The following is a 13,915-nucleotide window of genomic DNA, read 5'->3' as shown; positions in this document are numbered from 1 at the left end:
GCAGACTGGTCAGAGCCCCCGGTTGGCGGGGGCCCTGGCCCTGAGTCTGTGCTTGACCGTGCAGTTCTTAAGGCCTGCGTCACCTGCTCCTCGGCCTTCTTCCACACTTGGGGGTTAAACCTTGCTCACTGCTGGTGTTTCTGTTTCATTTTTGATTCATGGAAATGTTTATTTTGTCCAGGAGCCCTCCTTTTGAATTTCAACTCTCCTTGTGTGTTTCTGCTGAAGTATGTTTAGAGCACAGGTCGCACGTGGAAGCATGAATTTAAAACTTCATCTTACTGAGAAATCACCAGGCACATTCTCAACAGCAGATGCTCGCACAGTCTGAAGCATGGGGGGGCGGTGTGAGACGGGGGTGTGGGGCAGGCTCTCTGCATCTGTGCCAGGGAGCTAGGGGCTAACCCTCACGGCAGCGGGGAGCCATCTGAAGGGCCAGCCTAGAGAAAGACAGAAGCAGAATAAAGGTTGGGTTTCGCTGCATTGTTTTTAATGTCCCCCGTTACAGTGGGGGGAATGGATTGGTTTGCAGACTTGTAGGGAGGTTCTTAAAATTAAGTGGGATAATAATAGTCTGCACGGAAGTAGTGACAGTGGAGACGGAAGTGGACAGACTGACCAGTCTTAAAGAGGTCAAATTCACAGGACTTAGTAATTGAAGGTGATGGTTGGTCCCCTATTTCCTGAGTTAGAGAACACGGGCAGCACAAATGGAAGATTTTTACACGCACTGGACCTGGAAATGCTTAGGTGTTTTACACGTGGATCTTAAGCTAGGAGAGAGGTAGGCGGGAAACTCAGATTTGGCTTGAAAGAGGTCACCCATTAAGGGTCGGAAAAGGCCAGAGATGGAGGAGGGCCAGGAGGGAGAGGCGTTTGACTGCGGTCTGAATGAGGCGGCCCTGTTTGTACTGCACACTGAGGAAAAGGACCACAGCACTTACGCTTCCCAGTTTCCGACCCCAGTGGTTCTTTTCCCTCCCGTCACGGAGAACTTACTCCCCGCTCAGCGTGGAGAGGGTCACTGAGCAGTCGAGTAATTATTGCTCCTTTATTCCTGACGCAGGCCTGTAAAAGGGGAAATTCAGACATCGTCCGCCTTGTCATTGAGTGCGGGGCTGATTGCAACATTCTGTCAAAGCACCAGAACAGTGCGCTGCATTTCGCAAAGCAGTGTAACAACGTGCTGGTGTATGACCTGCTGAAGAATCACTTAGAGACGTAAGTGTGGAGTGAATGTGCCCGGTGCCTATTCGGACACATAATTGGAGTGGCCTGTGTGTAACTGCTCAGAAAAAGATTGTCAAGTACAAGTCCTGACGGGTCTGTGGTCTCAGAAGATGATGAATTTTAAAAGTGGTGTATGAATTATTTTTCTGCAAGTTATTGAGGACTTAGAAACTGTCAAACTTATACTAAGAGTATCATCTTAAAATCTTAATTATGCTTAATTTGGCTCCCAAACATTTTCTGAAAACCATTTAGACTTTTAGAGCAGGTTTTAGGTTCCGAGCGAAGTTGAGTAGAAAGTAGAGATTTCCCGTATACCTCCTGCCGCCACATGTGCACACCCTCTCCAGGTGGTGTGTCCATTACAGTTGATGGACCTACAGTGACATGTGCTCATGACCCAGAGCCCCTGGTTCCCCTGAGGTTCCCCTTGTGTGTTGTCCATCCTGTGGGTTTGGACAAACGTAATGACGTGTCTCCACATCATCGTCTCACTGCCCTAAACATCCTCTGCGTTCCACCTGTTCCTCTCTCCCAAACCCTGGAAACCACTGATACTTTTCCTGTCTTCTCCAGAATGTCATTTGGTTGGAATCATATTCACCCTTTTCAGATTGGCTTCTTTGATAGGCATTTAAGTTTTCTCCGTATCTTTACATGGCCTGATGAGCTCGTTTCCTTTTAGTACTGAATAATAATTACATTGTCTGGAAACTACCACAGTTTACGCATTCAAGTTCATGCTTTTTCAAATGAATTCTAAGTCATTTTATTGGAAGTTCATATTAGTAGCTTTTTATTGCTTATTTTGGCAACACGAGCTTCAGGAACAGTAGCTAATGCAGGTAGCGTGTTTATTGTTCATGTAACAGAGTCCTGGGTCAGCAGCCTTGGGCAGGAACAGCCACTCTTCCCCTCTCCTCACCCACCAAACATAGGACATGACTTGGATCTTCACACCTGAAAGATGGTTATTCCCCTTCCAGATGTAGGACCCATGTTCTAAGCAGAAAATAAGGTAAATTTCAGACAGGAGACAAAAAAGGCAAAGGCCGAAAAGGGAGTGTGTGCCTGGGTACTCTGCCCACGCAGACAGCCTTCGCCCACCCGGGTGGCAGTGACCGGCGGCCAGCAAGCAGGGTGACCAACCTGCCTGGTTTGCCCAAGGCCGAGGGCTTCCTGGGACGCTGGGCTTGGTTTTACATCTGTGACGAAAGGGTTCTTGGGACTGTACACTCCTTGAAGCAGAGCATCCTGGGATGGGGTGGGTTGGTTACATTCCCAGCAGGGTCGTCTGAAAAGACTTTTGGAATTAGCAGTAATCACCGTATTTGACTGCTTTCTAAACTAAGTACTGTAACAAGACTTTTCTGTGTGTGGCCGTTCTTGGGTTTATTTTCCGACAGAATTCTTATTTCTGATTCATTGACTCATCCGGGGAGCGTGTATGGAGCTCTGTCCGTGTGCTGGGCACTGGGCAGGGGTGGCAGCGGGGCACAGACTTGCCCACTCGGAGCCTCCAGACAGACAGGCATGTGACGTGTCAGGTGTGAGAGCTACGAAAAAAGCAGGGAAGCAGGAGAGAGGCTTTTTATCCCCCTTAAGGTTGATCTGGGCAAGCCTCATGGTACTCAGCAGTCTGATCACGTAGCTCACGGTGCTTCCCTACACAAACGTTAACAGCGTTTGCTGTACTTGTTTACTAGACTTTCAAGAGTAGCAGAAGAAACAATAAAGGATTACTTTGAAGCGCGCCTTGCTCTCCTAGAACCAGTTTTCCCAATAGCATGTCATCGTCTCTGTGAGGGCCCAGACTTTTCAATGGATTTCAATTACAGAATCCCACAGAACATACCAGAAGGTAAGCCTGTGTTTTCTCTCATTTTGAAATGTGACATTATAAACTGATTTTCAGGCAGAACTCTTTATTCTTTTAATAAAACCTTAACAGGTTCCATTATGTGTAATAATTATGTACAATAGTTAACAGCACTGCTGCTCCGGCAGAAAAAAAGAAACGCAGCTGATACTCACCATCCCAGGCGACCCCAAGGGGTCCACACAGCAGCCTGTTAGCACTTGTTTTAGAAGTATGCAAGCTGAGTCTTAATAATTAAACTAGTTTTTATTAAAATGGACTTTTATTAAAATTTAGCTTTCAAGATGATAAGCCCAAAATCAATATTCTCCCTGAATTTTATTATCACTAATAGTCTTGCCCTTTTAAAAAGACAAAGAAAAATGAAAACGTCTTGTCCCATAGTACAGTTTAGTAGCAAGAGATAGAACTTAAGTTCTGCTTCCTAGTTTCTGCTTAACAGCTACTTGGTAGGTAGAGACCATGGCCATGGCCCCTCCTCCAGGACACGGGTGCTCCGTATACAGAGTGGAGGAAAGGTAGGAAACGGGGTTCTGGCTTGTTTTATTTTAAAAAAAACCACCCACCTGTTTAAAAAATACCTATTTGTTAATGGAAATTTAGTTGAAGAAAATATAGCTCTACCAGTCAAAGCCAGCCATTCACACCATCTCAGTGATAGCGAACTGTGGTCTTGACAGTCCAAGTGGACCGTCTGCACTGCCAGGCATGAGCTGGTGAGCTCAGTCCGTGAACTGGCCGGTCACCCACCTCCACACCAGTGCTTCGGTTCAGCTGGACAGTCCTGGGTTACGTATGGCTTGTTTTTGCACGTGCACAATGTATGCATCCACTAGCGGTTTTTTCCAAAGATGCCCTGTGAGATCCTGGTAGATTTTCCTGACCCTCGAGACTCAGAGTGTGGTCTCCTCTCAGAGCCTCACCCAGACCAGGACTCTCAGCCAGCACCTTGGTGAGATCTTGGGTGACCTGAAAGCACTCAAGTTTGACAAACACTGACCTTGGTCTGTTGAGGGGTGTGTGGCTCTTAAGAAATGAAGAGAAACAATTATACTGATACCGTGAAACAAGCACCAGGAACTTGATTAGGGTCCGTTGTGTCATATTCTCCGTATGGATCAAGTATTTCTCAGTCCGACTAGAGCTGACGAAGGACGACCATTCCTCTGCTGGATACCACTCACCGTGGTCGGCAGGAATAGAAACATGACCTTCGTCGAAGTGTTTTCTAATAGGATTTCACTGCGGACGGCCATCCCCACAGGCTGTCTGACGAGGTTCCACTGCCTGTTCTGCTCTACAGTCACGGGGACACAGCTGCGTTTTCACAGTGGAGCTGAGGGGAAAACGAGAGCCTCTGTCCTCCGCGGACCTTTTCTTCTCCTCTCATCCTCGGTGCTCTAAGCAGGGAAGCTGCGTCATAAAACGGAGAGCAAAACCCTCTGTCAAACCTCACATAGCCTGAAAGGAGGTAAAAGAGCCAGGGACCTGGTGTGCCCTTTTTTCCTGGAACCAGGACAAATTTTAAAGCCAGTCGTTCTTAGGGGTCTTCTTATGAAGTCTCCTCATTCGCAAGTTTTTAACAAACAACTCATGTATCTGTTTTATATTATCAAAAGTAAAGTTTTTGTTCAGAGAATGAATCTTGTAGAATATTTTGCATGTTCAAAAGCTTCAAATCTTACCCAAACTTTTTTTTTTCCAAAAAATAAGATTTTTTTCACATTATAAGAAAATTCAGAAAAGGCAAAATAGTATGTGGAAGACAGTGGAAAATTCCTCAAACCCACACTCAGAAACCAGTCTGCAGGTTTCGCTTCCATTGACATTTATACATTCAGCTGGAACTTTTAAATACCACTTAAAAAAAATAACTTCAGTGTAGAAAAAGCATATTTAAAAAGCCTGCCGATGAGCTGTCAGTAGCTACTCAAACTAAAAGTAAAAAGGGTTCTGTGGTCGGAAAAGCACTAGACAGGTTTTGCACCTGGAAGACCGCTCAAATCTTACAATCGAGGGTGGGGTATGGGCCGCTTCCTACCCGCATGGGCCTCCTCCCTCAGGCTCTGCAAAGTGGCCCTGTTGGGTGGGGAATTAAAATCTCTACTTGTATCTCCCCAATTCAGGCTCCGGCATCCTGCTGTTTATTTTCCACGCAAACTTTCTGGGTAAAGAGGTCATTGCTCGCCTCTGTGGACCGTGTAGTGTACAAGCTGTCGTTTTAAATGATAAATTTCAACTCCCTGTTTTCCTGGTAAGTTTCTATAGTTCATTACTGAGTACAGTCTTCTAATCAAAAGCACAGATGACATAAATTCTTCTGTTAATTGTAGTTGCTGGAAATGGCAACAATCCATAATCATAAATTGTTTTAATTGGTATCTGTGCTTTAAATTATGTTTACCAAGTCTTGGAACTAACATTTTGAAGATAAATTCTTAGGTACAAGAAACATCCTATCTAAATATTATGCCTTTTAATGCCATTATAATTACAAATGTTCACTTAAAGGAAATTTAGGGAATTCAAAAAGAAAAGCATGCCTGCGCACGGTTCAAAAACCGAAATATAAACACTGAATAACACTGGTTGTATCTATGCCTAGTTTAATTTTAGGTAATCACAGTATAATTTTGATTTTTATTCATTGTGAACTTTTTGTCTTATAAATTTTTGGCTGCGTTGGGTCTTCGTTGCTGTGTGTGGGCTTTTTTCTCTAGTTGTGGCGAGCGGGAACTCCTTTTCGTTGCGGTGCGGTGGCTTCTCTTGCTGGCAGAGCACAGGCTCTAGGCACGTGGGCTTCCGTAGTCGTGGCATGCGGGCTTAGCTGCTTCGCAGCATGTGGGATCTTCCCGGACCAGGGCTCGAAGCCATGTCCCCTGCATTGGCAGGCGGATTTAACCACTGCGCCACCAGGGAAGCCCCACTGTGAACGTTTTAAAATATAAATATATAATAACTAAACTAATAGTGGCTATGTAAATTCTTTAGCATTAAAAATGCCCTTGAAGAATCGTTGTGTATGTTTCCTTTGCCACATATAAAATTCTCTCCTTAGGATGAATTTAACTGGTTATGAAGATTTTTAACGTGCATGCTGTATATGGCTGGATACATTCTAATGCTGAAGATTTTTTATCTATATATTGTTTTTCCAGATAAATGTTATCTCTTTAATGCAAGGGAAAAGTAAAGAAATCACAGCATGTTGTCTTACAAAGAAATTCAGACAAACTTGGATTTTCTTCTACATCACTAGTCTTAAAGGTTTCTGGAGTCTGGCTGTGTCTAGATGGAGAAGTCTGTCTGCAGAAATGCTGATCTATCTTTTGGTCTCTTCCCCAGGACAGTCATTTTGTTTACTCGTTCAGCCCTGCTGCAGGCCTCAATAAACTCTTTATAAGGTTGACGGAAGCGCCGTCTGCTAAGGTAAGAATCTCCTTGCATCTGCTCTCACTGCTCAGGTCGTTCCTTCAGGTCACATTATTAGAGAAGGTTTTCAGGAATGTCATGCTGTTCCTGGTGTGCCTGCCTGGGTCTGAAATGATTTCAACCCTCTTTGATATCCATGGTGTGCAGCAGTCTGGTGATGTTCTGTGCTTTTGATATTTAATTGCCAGATGTATGATCACTAGCTGGACCGGAACAATCTGTGTGACAGTACAATTAACGTAGTAACCTAAAAACCCAATTGGACTTTTTAAAATTTATTTATTTTTGGCTGTGTTGGGTCTTCGCTGCTGCGCGCAGGCTTTCTATAGTTATGGCGAGAGTTGGCGCGCAGGCTTCAGTAGTTGTGGCACGTGGGCTCAGCAATTGTGGCACACGGGCTTAGTTGCTCCGCGGCATGTGGGATCTTCCCGGCCCAGGGCTCGAACCCATGTCCCCTGCATTGGCAGGTGGATTCTTAACCACTGCACCACCAGGGAAATCCCTCAATTGGACTTTTTAATTAAAATAATGGTAGTCTAACAACCCACACTGATAACCAATTTGACAGTATTGCCAAAGAAGGGAAACAAGTCTTGCCCGTGTGTGCTATTTTTCCCCTCTTCTAACAAAGGGCAACTCTTGAAATATATGCTTTTTTTTCTTTCAACAGGTTAAGTTGCTAATAGGTGCGTACAGAGTACAGCTGCAATGACCAAAGAATTGGGAGAGAGTTATTCTCAGACCTATTTCTAAACACTCTTCAAAGCAGTATGGAATTCTGGCACAGCTCACACTTCCAAATTAAAAGTTTCTTCTGTAAGCCTCTTGCATTTAAGGCCTGTCAGTCTGAGAGATGGGGCATGGTGCATCTAACATATAAAACACAGATGTAAGTATTTGTGCCAGTGCTCTGAAATCTAGATATTGTGTCCAGACTGTATGTTTTTCCACAGTGTGGAATGGTTCATACGAGGATTATTTAAGAAAATTAAAACTTTTTTTTAACTTGAAATTTTTTTACTAGCCCTAATGAATTTTTGTGTTTTTAAAAAAAAAAAATCCAGTGGGAATGTTAGCACTAAGTTAATGTGTGAGTTTGCATCCCTTGAAGTAGGACTAATCTAAGGTGGCAGGCGGGTTTGAGGGAGGAGGTCTGATCTTTCCAACGTGCTATTGACACAGATCCCGAGTAGGTGACAACTTTATATATCTGCAGGTTACCCTTTATTGTTTGAAAAGATAGTAAATCAATCTGAGATATAGCAAAAAAAAAACCCCCAGAAACCAGACATTATGAGCATAAAAGGGGATATTACATGTGGACTTTATCTTTGTTTTGGAATCCATCAAGTCATTTTGAACAGCCAGATCTTGTTACTTATTTTGAACACTGGGAAGGCCAGCCAGGCTTTGCCACACTCTGCCTCCTGAGAAAAGTGATTGCCCACAGGTCTAATGCTTATATTCTTTCAAGAAATATTTGGCAGACTAATGAATCAAGCTGTCTGGGTTACGGAAATGTATAAAATTGTTAATTTCCAGATTAGTTTTATAATTGCGTGAGTTACAATTTTAATGAAAAAAATTCAGAATGTCACATACGTCATCCCTCATCATCCATGGGGAACTGGTTCCAGGACCCCCTCAGATACCAAGATCTGAGGATGCTCGAGTCCTTGTGTCATATTTGCATTTAACCCCTTGAGTATCACCCCATATACTTTAACTCATGTCTGGATTAACTTACAATACCTAATACAAGGTAAATGCTATGTAAATAGTTGTAAACACAGTGTAAATTCTATGTAAAGAGTTCCTGGTGTGCAGCAAATTCAAGTTTTGCTTTTTGGAACTTGCTGGAAAATTTTTCTTCTTCCCCGGTTATTTGTTGAGTCTGTGGATACTAAGAGCTAACCCACACACACTGTAGAGATATTTCAGAGCACAACTGCCTTTTCCTACTTTCCTCAATAAAATACCACAATGCTGGTCTTGCTAGTTTCTTTCTGAAGTCTCAGGACTTCAAAACAAGGTGGATACGAAATGTATAGTTTAGCTAAACAATGGCTGGGATTAGACTTTTCAACGATACTGAATGCTGTACTCCTGCTGCATCTAGCCTCACAGCCACGAGATCTATTTCAGCGGTGGTGCACCCTGTCCAATACATGGAAGAGAAATGGGTTTTTAAAAAACATTCCCATCACCTAAAAAGCATGCCTAGGTAACACCTTTACAGGAGCACTAGGAATAAAACCTTGTAGAGCCGTGCAGTTTATTACAGGTCTTTTCATCTGAACTTGCTTCTCTATAGCCCTGGGGTGGGGAAATTCTGACCAGGATGATGAGGTCTTGGACTTCTCCACTTGATAAGGCAGCCAATACATCAGATACTTCAGTTAATGCTGCTACTTTGATATTTAAAATAAGTGTGAACAATGACTGCCCTGAAAAAGCAATTCTCCAGCAGCACCTTATCAAAGGTTTGCAGATATGCTAGTACTACCTGTGGAAAGCAAAGCCATCTCCTTGTGGCTCGTGTAGCTATACCGGGCACACAGTACAGAATGCGTAAGTGGAGCGTCACCCTCTAGGCCATGGGCAGGGCCGTAACTTCAAGCGGGATGCATGGCTCTTTTGATCCAGACTCACTGAAATATCATCACGCCTCAGCTATATCACTACTTTCCGGTGTATACTGAGGTAAGGACATGATGCGAAGTCGGGTTATCCAATTAATTTAACTTACTAACCATACCACCCAGATCTGGTCACCACTAATTAGTATGCTGCAGTAGAAAGCACCTTACACATCCTTTTGCCTACAATACCAGTACCAAAGAGCAGTGCCTAGTACCTAATACCCGCCAATAAATGTTGGACTACAGCTGGATGAGGAGTTTGGATTTAGTCCAGGAATACAAGTTACTCAGCTTCATACACTATCTTCTCAAGTCATTCCCATCTTAAATTCTTAAATTTGTAGAATGTATTCAGTGGAATGTTAGGAGGTTGCAGTTCGAAGCTCAGGTGCTGCTTTTAGAATTCTATTCGGCAGGGTTACGCTGAGAGCTTTCAGTTACCTTATGAGAATTTACTAGTTCATTAGTAGTAATTTACTACTGTTGGCAAGGTTTTAGCATCCAGAACGTTGACAGCAAGACCTTTAAAAAGCATTAACCATGAAACTCCAGTGTCTTTGCATAAAAACGGGGAAAAACATAAAAGTGCAAGGAGGATGATCAGCAAAGACCAGGCAACAGTAGGACACAGGTACAAGGAGAGTACCGCAAGGTGATTTGTAAAATGAAATAAGAATTTAGAAAAATTGGGGACTTCCCTGGTGGTCCAGTGGTTGAGACTCTGCGCTTGCACTGCGGGCAGTGTGGGTTTGATCCCTGGTTGGGGAACTAAGATCCTACCTGCTGTGCAGCCAAAAAAAAATGTATATAAATTTATATGTACAAGAACATATATGTAAGAATTTAGAAAAATTTAATATTTATGCAGTTAATATGTTTCATAGCATAATACGGTACAAACCCCTAAAGTTATTTTGACATCCTAAAGCTTTACTGAGTAGGATCAGAAGAAAACGGATGGAATCCATACCACTTCCCTCCATCCTCTGCTCACCTGCAGACGGTGTTCCTTTCCAACAAAATCTGGGATTTCCAAGCCTGACTGCTCCCTCCTGGTACAGAAGAGCCTTGCTACTGGGCTGGAAAATGGAATGAGGTTCACAATTCAGTCAGGACCAAATTAAAACAAAATTGGGAAACAGTCATCTGAGCTCCCAGAGAGCCAGCCCCAAGTGGAGTCTAACCCGATCAGCTCCGCTGCTCCACCGCCCAGTCTGTGCCTTGACTCATGTCCCTAAAAGAAAACCCTCCAGTGATTTCCATTTACTGGGGAGGGGGGGGAGGGTTGGTTGCTCTGTGACCATAACATTTGCCAGCATTAGCCAGCAAGTGTGCCAGGGGGACGGTATATAACTTAGGAAAACAACCTGGATCAAAGTGTCATAACTGCTCATGTATCCATAGACTGTTATATAAAGTAATAAATTAAAAAATAAGATTCTTCTGGCTCGTTTCTCCTGTGTCATTAAAATCATTTATCCCGGACCTCTCTGGTGGCGCAGAGGTTAAGAATCCACCTGCCAATGCAGGGGACACGGATTCGAGCCCTGGTCCGGGAAGATCCCACATGCCGCGGAGCAACTAAGCCTGTGCGCCACAACTACTGAGCCTGCGCTCTAGAGCCCGCGAGCCACAACTACGGAGCCTGTGCACCACAACTACTGAAGCCCACGCGTCTAGAGCTTGTGCTCTGCAACGAGAAGCCACCGCAATGAGAAGCCCGCACACGGCAACGAAGAGAAGCCCCCGCTCGCCGCAACTAGAGAAAGCCCGCGTGCAGCAATGAAGACCCGACGCAGCCAAAAATAATTTAAAAAAAATTTTTTTCTCCCACAAAATGACCTGAAAAGAAAAAACTAATTGTCAGAAAACAGGAAGTAATATTGCATATTTTTGTAAAGGAAGAACAAAGAGGTTTCAGTTATAAAGAAAATAATTTACTGGGCTAGAATTACTGATCAGGAAACCTAAAAAATATTCAAGACCTGAATTTGTATATTCGGCCTATAAAACCTTCTACAACTAGTATTTCATTGTGCCTCAACCCAGAGCAGCACCACATTGTTAAGAAATGAAAATTCCTGGGCTTTTAAACCACAGACTGGGGGCCCAGCAGTCTGTGTTCTGATCCAAGAGATTCTCCTGCACCTTCAAAGTATGAGAACCAACGTTTTAAATAAGATTTCTAAAAGGGGAAACTGTCAAGTTACTTCCTTCTACTAGAATTAAATATATATTTGGCATTTTATTTAACTTTCATAAAGTTAATCTCTTCCTGGAATGAACAGTTTCTTTTCACTGACCAGAAAATGAGATCTGGAATGAAAAGCAGTTATTTAACTAAAAAAAAAACAAAACAGAACAACAAAAAAAACCCCGGAATACTGTTAACCAAAAGATGGCCACATGAAACCACAGCTTCACTAGCACAGCACAATTCACCTATGTACATTAGGGGTTTTTTTCCTTATTCGTATATTTTGAGATTATTTCTTCAAATTTTATTTAAGTAAGGAACCTACTTAACAAAACACTTGGAAAATTTAATACCAACAAAACGTCCAAAGAATATAAAGTGATTCTCTGTAAACCTATTTCAAAGGGCAATTATAATTTCATCCATAAAAACCAGAATTACCTGGAGAGATTTTGAAAACAAAGCATGATAAAGTAAAAGGGGGGTGGAGGGGGCGGAGTTCCTTGGCGGCCCAGTGGTGAGGACTCAGCGCCTTCACTGCCGTGGCCTGGGTTCAAGCCCTGGTCGGGGAACTGAGATCCCATAAGCTGTGCAGCACGGCCAAAATAAACTGTTGGATCCCACCCCCCCACACACACAAACACCCACCCCTGAAGATTTTATTGTTCAGTGGAGCAAGTATGTACCTGGGAATCTGCATTTTCAACAAGTTTCCGGGTGACAGTGATGCGGATCCAGGGACCAGCTTTGAGAACCACGACCCAACGTTAATTTTCTAGAGCTGGATAATAGCGTGAGAAACAGCTGTCACATTTTTGTGCCCATGAGTCGTCAGATACTTTGAAAAGATGACATTTCCCAAAGGTATGGTACCTATCAGTGCTTCTCACTCAGTGTGGATGCACATCCCCTGGAACCACGTTAAACTGGGCGGTCTGATTCGATGAGCCCGTGTGTACCGAGATTCTCACCTTGCGAGCAGCTCTCAGGAAAGGCTGATGCTCCTGGCTCCCAGGACCACAGCTGTAACAAGAATAGATTAGAATCACCATGTAAGGGGGTGGGGGGGTAGGGAAGAAATATACTTAAAATAATACTTCTTGCATCTATTAGGGTGACAACATACCATCATCACAGTTCTATCATACAGATCACATAGCGTAAATGATTCTAAAGAATTTTATGTCTTTAAGAAATAATGGAAAAAAACAATAAAATAATAGGAAAACTGTTACCCTCTAAAAAGGTGGGAAGCAGCAAGGGAGAAATGGAGCTAGTGTCCCTAGCTTGAATCTGAATTTATGATATTAAACCATTTTAAGATCACACACTTTCCAAAGGACCACAAGACTAAAATTTTAGGCTTGGAATCACTGAAAAACAAGAGGGATTTTTTTTTCCCCTCGTACATAAGACCTGTGTTAACACATCATTTCTATTCCCAGTCCAGTTTTGCCAGAAGACAAATCAATATACACATTACTACCAGTGGGGAAAGACAAGGGCAATTTGGAGCTAAAAATACCCTCCAATCTTCCTCAAAGAAAACGGCAGTGACGCTGGGAGCCGCATAAGAAGACAGGCAGAGAAGCAGAGGTTTTAACTGTGCCATGAGCTATGCAGTGTTATCCCACTGACTCTGACACGGGGACCAGGAAGAAGGACAGAGGGAGCTGCTACAACAGGTGCTGACCTGAAGGGAGACTCCAGCGTTTCCTGTCTCTCGACTTCGGTTCACCCCGGAAACCAAATTTCAGGTAGCTTCATCCATGTTTTCTTTTCTCCTAGGATTACAATAAAATCAGACTTAGCCTCTGAAAAACAAGTTTCAACGATCAATTAAAAAACAAGCGATAACTCACTTCCTACAGTCCGTGACAGGAATCAAGTTCCCTCAAGATGCCGTTTAGTCTTTACCTCATCTGATTATGTCCATTCAGTAAGGATTTTCCTTTCATTTCCTCTAAGAACATCAACTGACTTAAAATTCAGCTAAATTTTGTTTCAGCATCAGAGTAAACACTGTTAAATCCACGACGCTGAAAGTCTCCCTCTTATTTTCCATAGGTCCTCTCGTCTGGACTGCTGGTCCCTCAGCACACCACAGCCCAAGACCCTTATAATCCAAAATCCTACATAGGATCCTGATTCCTATCCTATGTACAAAATTTTACTCTGCTTGTACCAAGGCAGGGCACACAAACGTGTCTGCTGTGCTCCATCAGAAGATGACCTGCTTACCTACCCAGACAGCAGGCACTCCAGATTTTCTGCTGAGGTCCAGGTTTATGTTTATTGTTACCTCATGCCTATGAAATGTGTTTTGTAACATACCTGAAATATCAGCGCAGTAATACACAATTACAACTGAGAAATAAATACCCAGCTTTGGGCTCAATATTTTTAAAGTGAGGGTACATGACCCAAAGATACTGGAAATAATTATCCTAAATTGGCAGTTTTCAAAACTCATTTGGGTCTCAAATTCACCTGAGAATTGGATGAAATATGACCCACCCCCGCCAAAAAGTACGT

At 43.2% G+C, this 13,915-nt stretch overlaps 2 protein-coding genes across 22 annotated transcripts in view; one reads left to right on the top strand and one right to left on the bottom strand.

Moving 5' to 3' along the window:
• Window positions 1–8,532, top strand: part of MPHOSPH8 (M-phase phosphoprotein 8) — a 50,033-nt gene extending 41,501 nt beyond the window's left edge. For 6 of the 10 annotated variants that reach the window (XM_027116758.1, XM_027116761.1, XM_027116757.1 and 3 more), the window contains 5 exons: window positions 1,067–1,221; window positions 2,937–3,091; window positions 5,236–5,363; window positions 6,455–6,538; window positions 7,212–8,532. In XM_027116758.1, the coding sequence (XP_026972559.1) occupies window positions 1,067–1,221; window positions 2,937–3,091; window positions 5,236–5,363; window positions 6,455–6,538; window positions 7,212–7,253 (564 nt within the window). In that variant the 3' untranslated portion in view covers window positions 7,254–8,532. Of the gene's footprint in view, window positions 1–1,066; window positions 1,222–2,102; window positions 3,092–5,235; window positions 5,364–6,454; window positions 6,539–7,211 lie in introns of those variants that run through there. The other 4 variants (XR_003434877.1, XR_003434878.1, XM_027116763.1 and 1 more) reach the window with 4 other exon arrangements.
• The window catches only part of PSPC1 (paraspeckle component 1), a 107,893-nt gene that overhangs the window by 11,038 nt on the left and 82,940 nt on the right, over window positions 1–13,915 (bottom strand). The window contains exons 9-13 of one of the 12 annotated variants that reach the window (XR_003434880.1): window positions 13,074–13,164; window positions 12,254–12,403; window positions 12,067–12,161; window positions 10,178–10,262; window positions 3,139–4,522 (exon numbers count right to left, since the gene is read on the bottom strand). The gene's annotated coding sequence lies outside the window, so the exon portion shown is untranslated. Of the gene's footprint in view, window positions 1–3,138; window positions 4,523–10,177; window positions 10,263–12,066; window positions 12,162–12,253; window positions 12,404–13,073; window positions 13,165–13,915 lie in introns of those variants that run through there. The other 11 variants (XR_003434879.1, XR_003434883.1, XR_003434884.1 and 8 more) reach the window with 11 other exon arrangements.

Source organism: Aethalodelphis obliquidens, unplaced genomic scaffold (genome assembly GCF_003676395.1).
Source record: "Aethalodelphis obliquidens isolate GAN/ISIS:26980383/991018 unplaced genomic scaffold, ASM367639v1 scaffold16, whole genome shotgun sequence".
Lineage (NCBI taxonomy): Eukaryota > Metazoa > Chordata > Mammalia > Artiodactyla > Delphinidae > Aethalodelphis > Aethalodelphis obliquidens.
The sequence above is the reverse complement of the archived record's forward strand: the minus strand, read 5'-3'. Positions and strand labels throughout refer to the sequence as shown.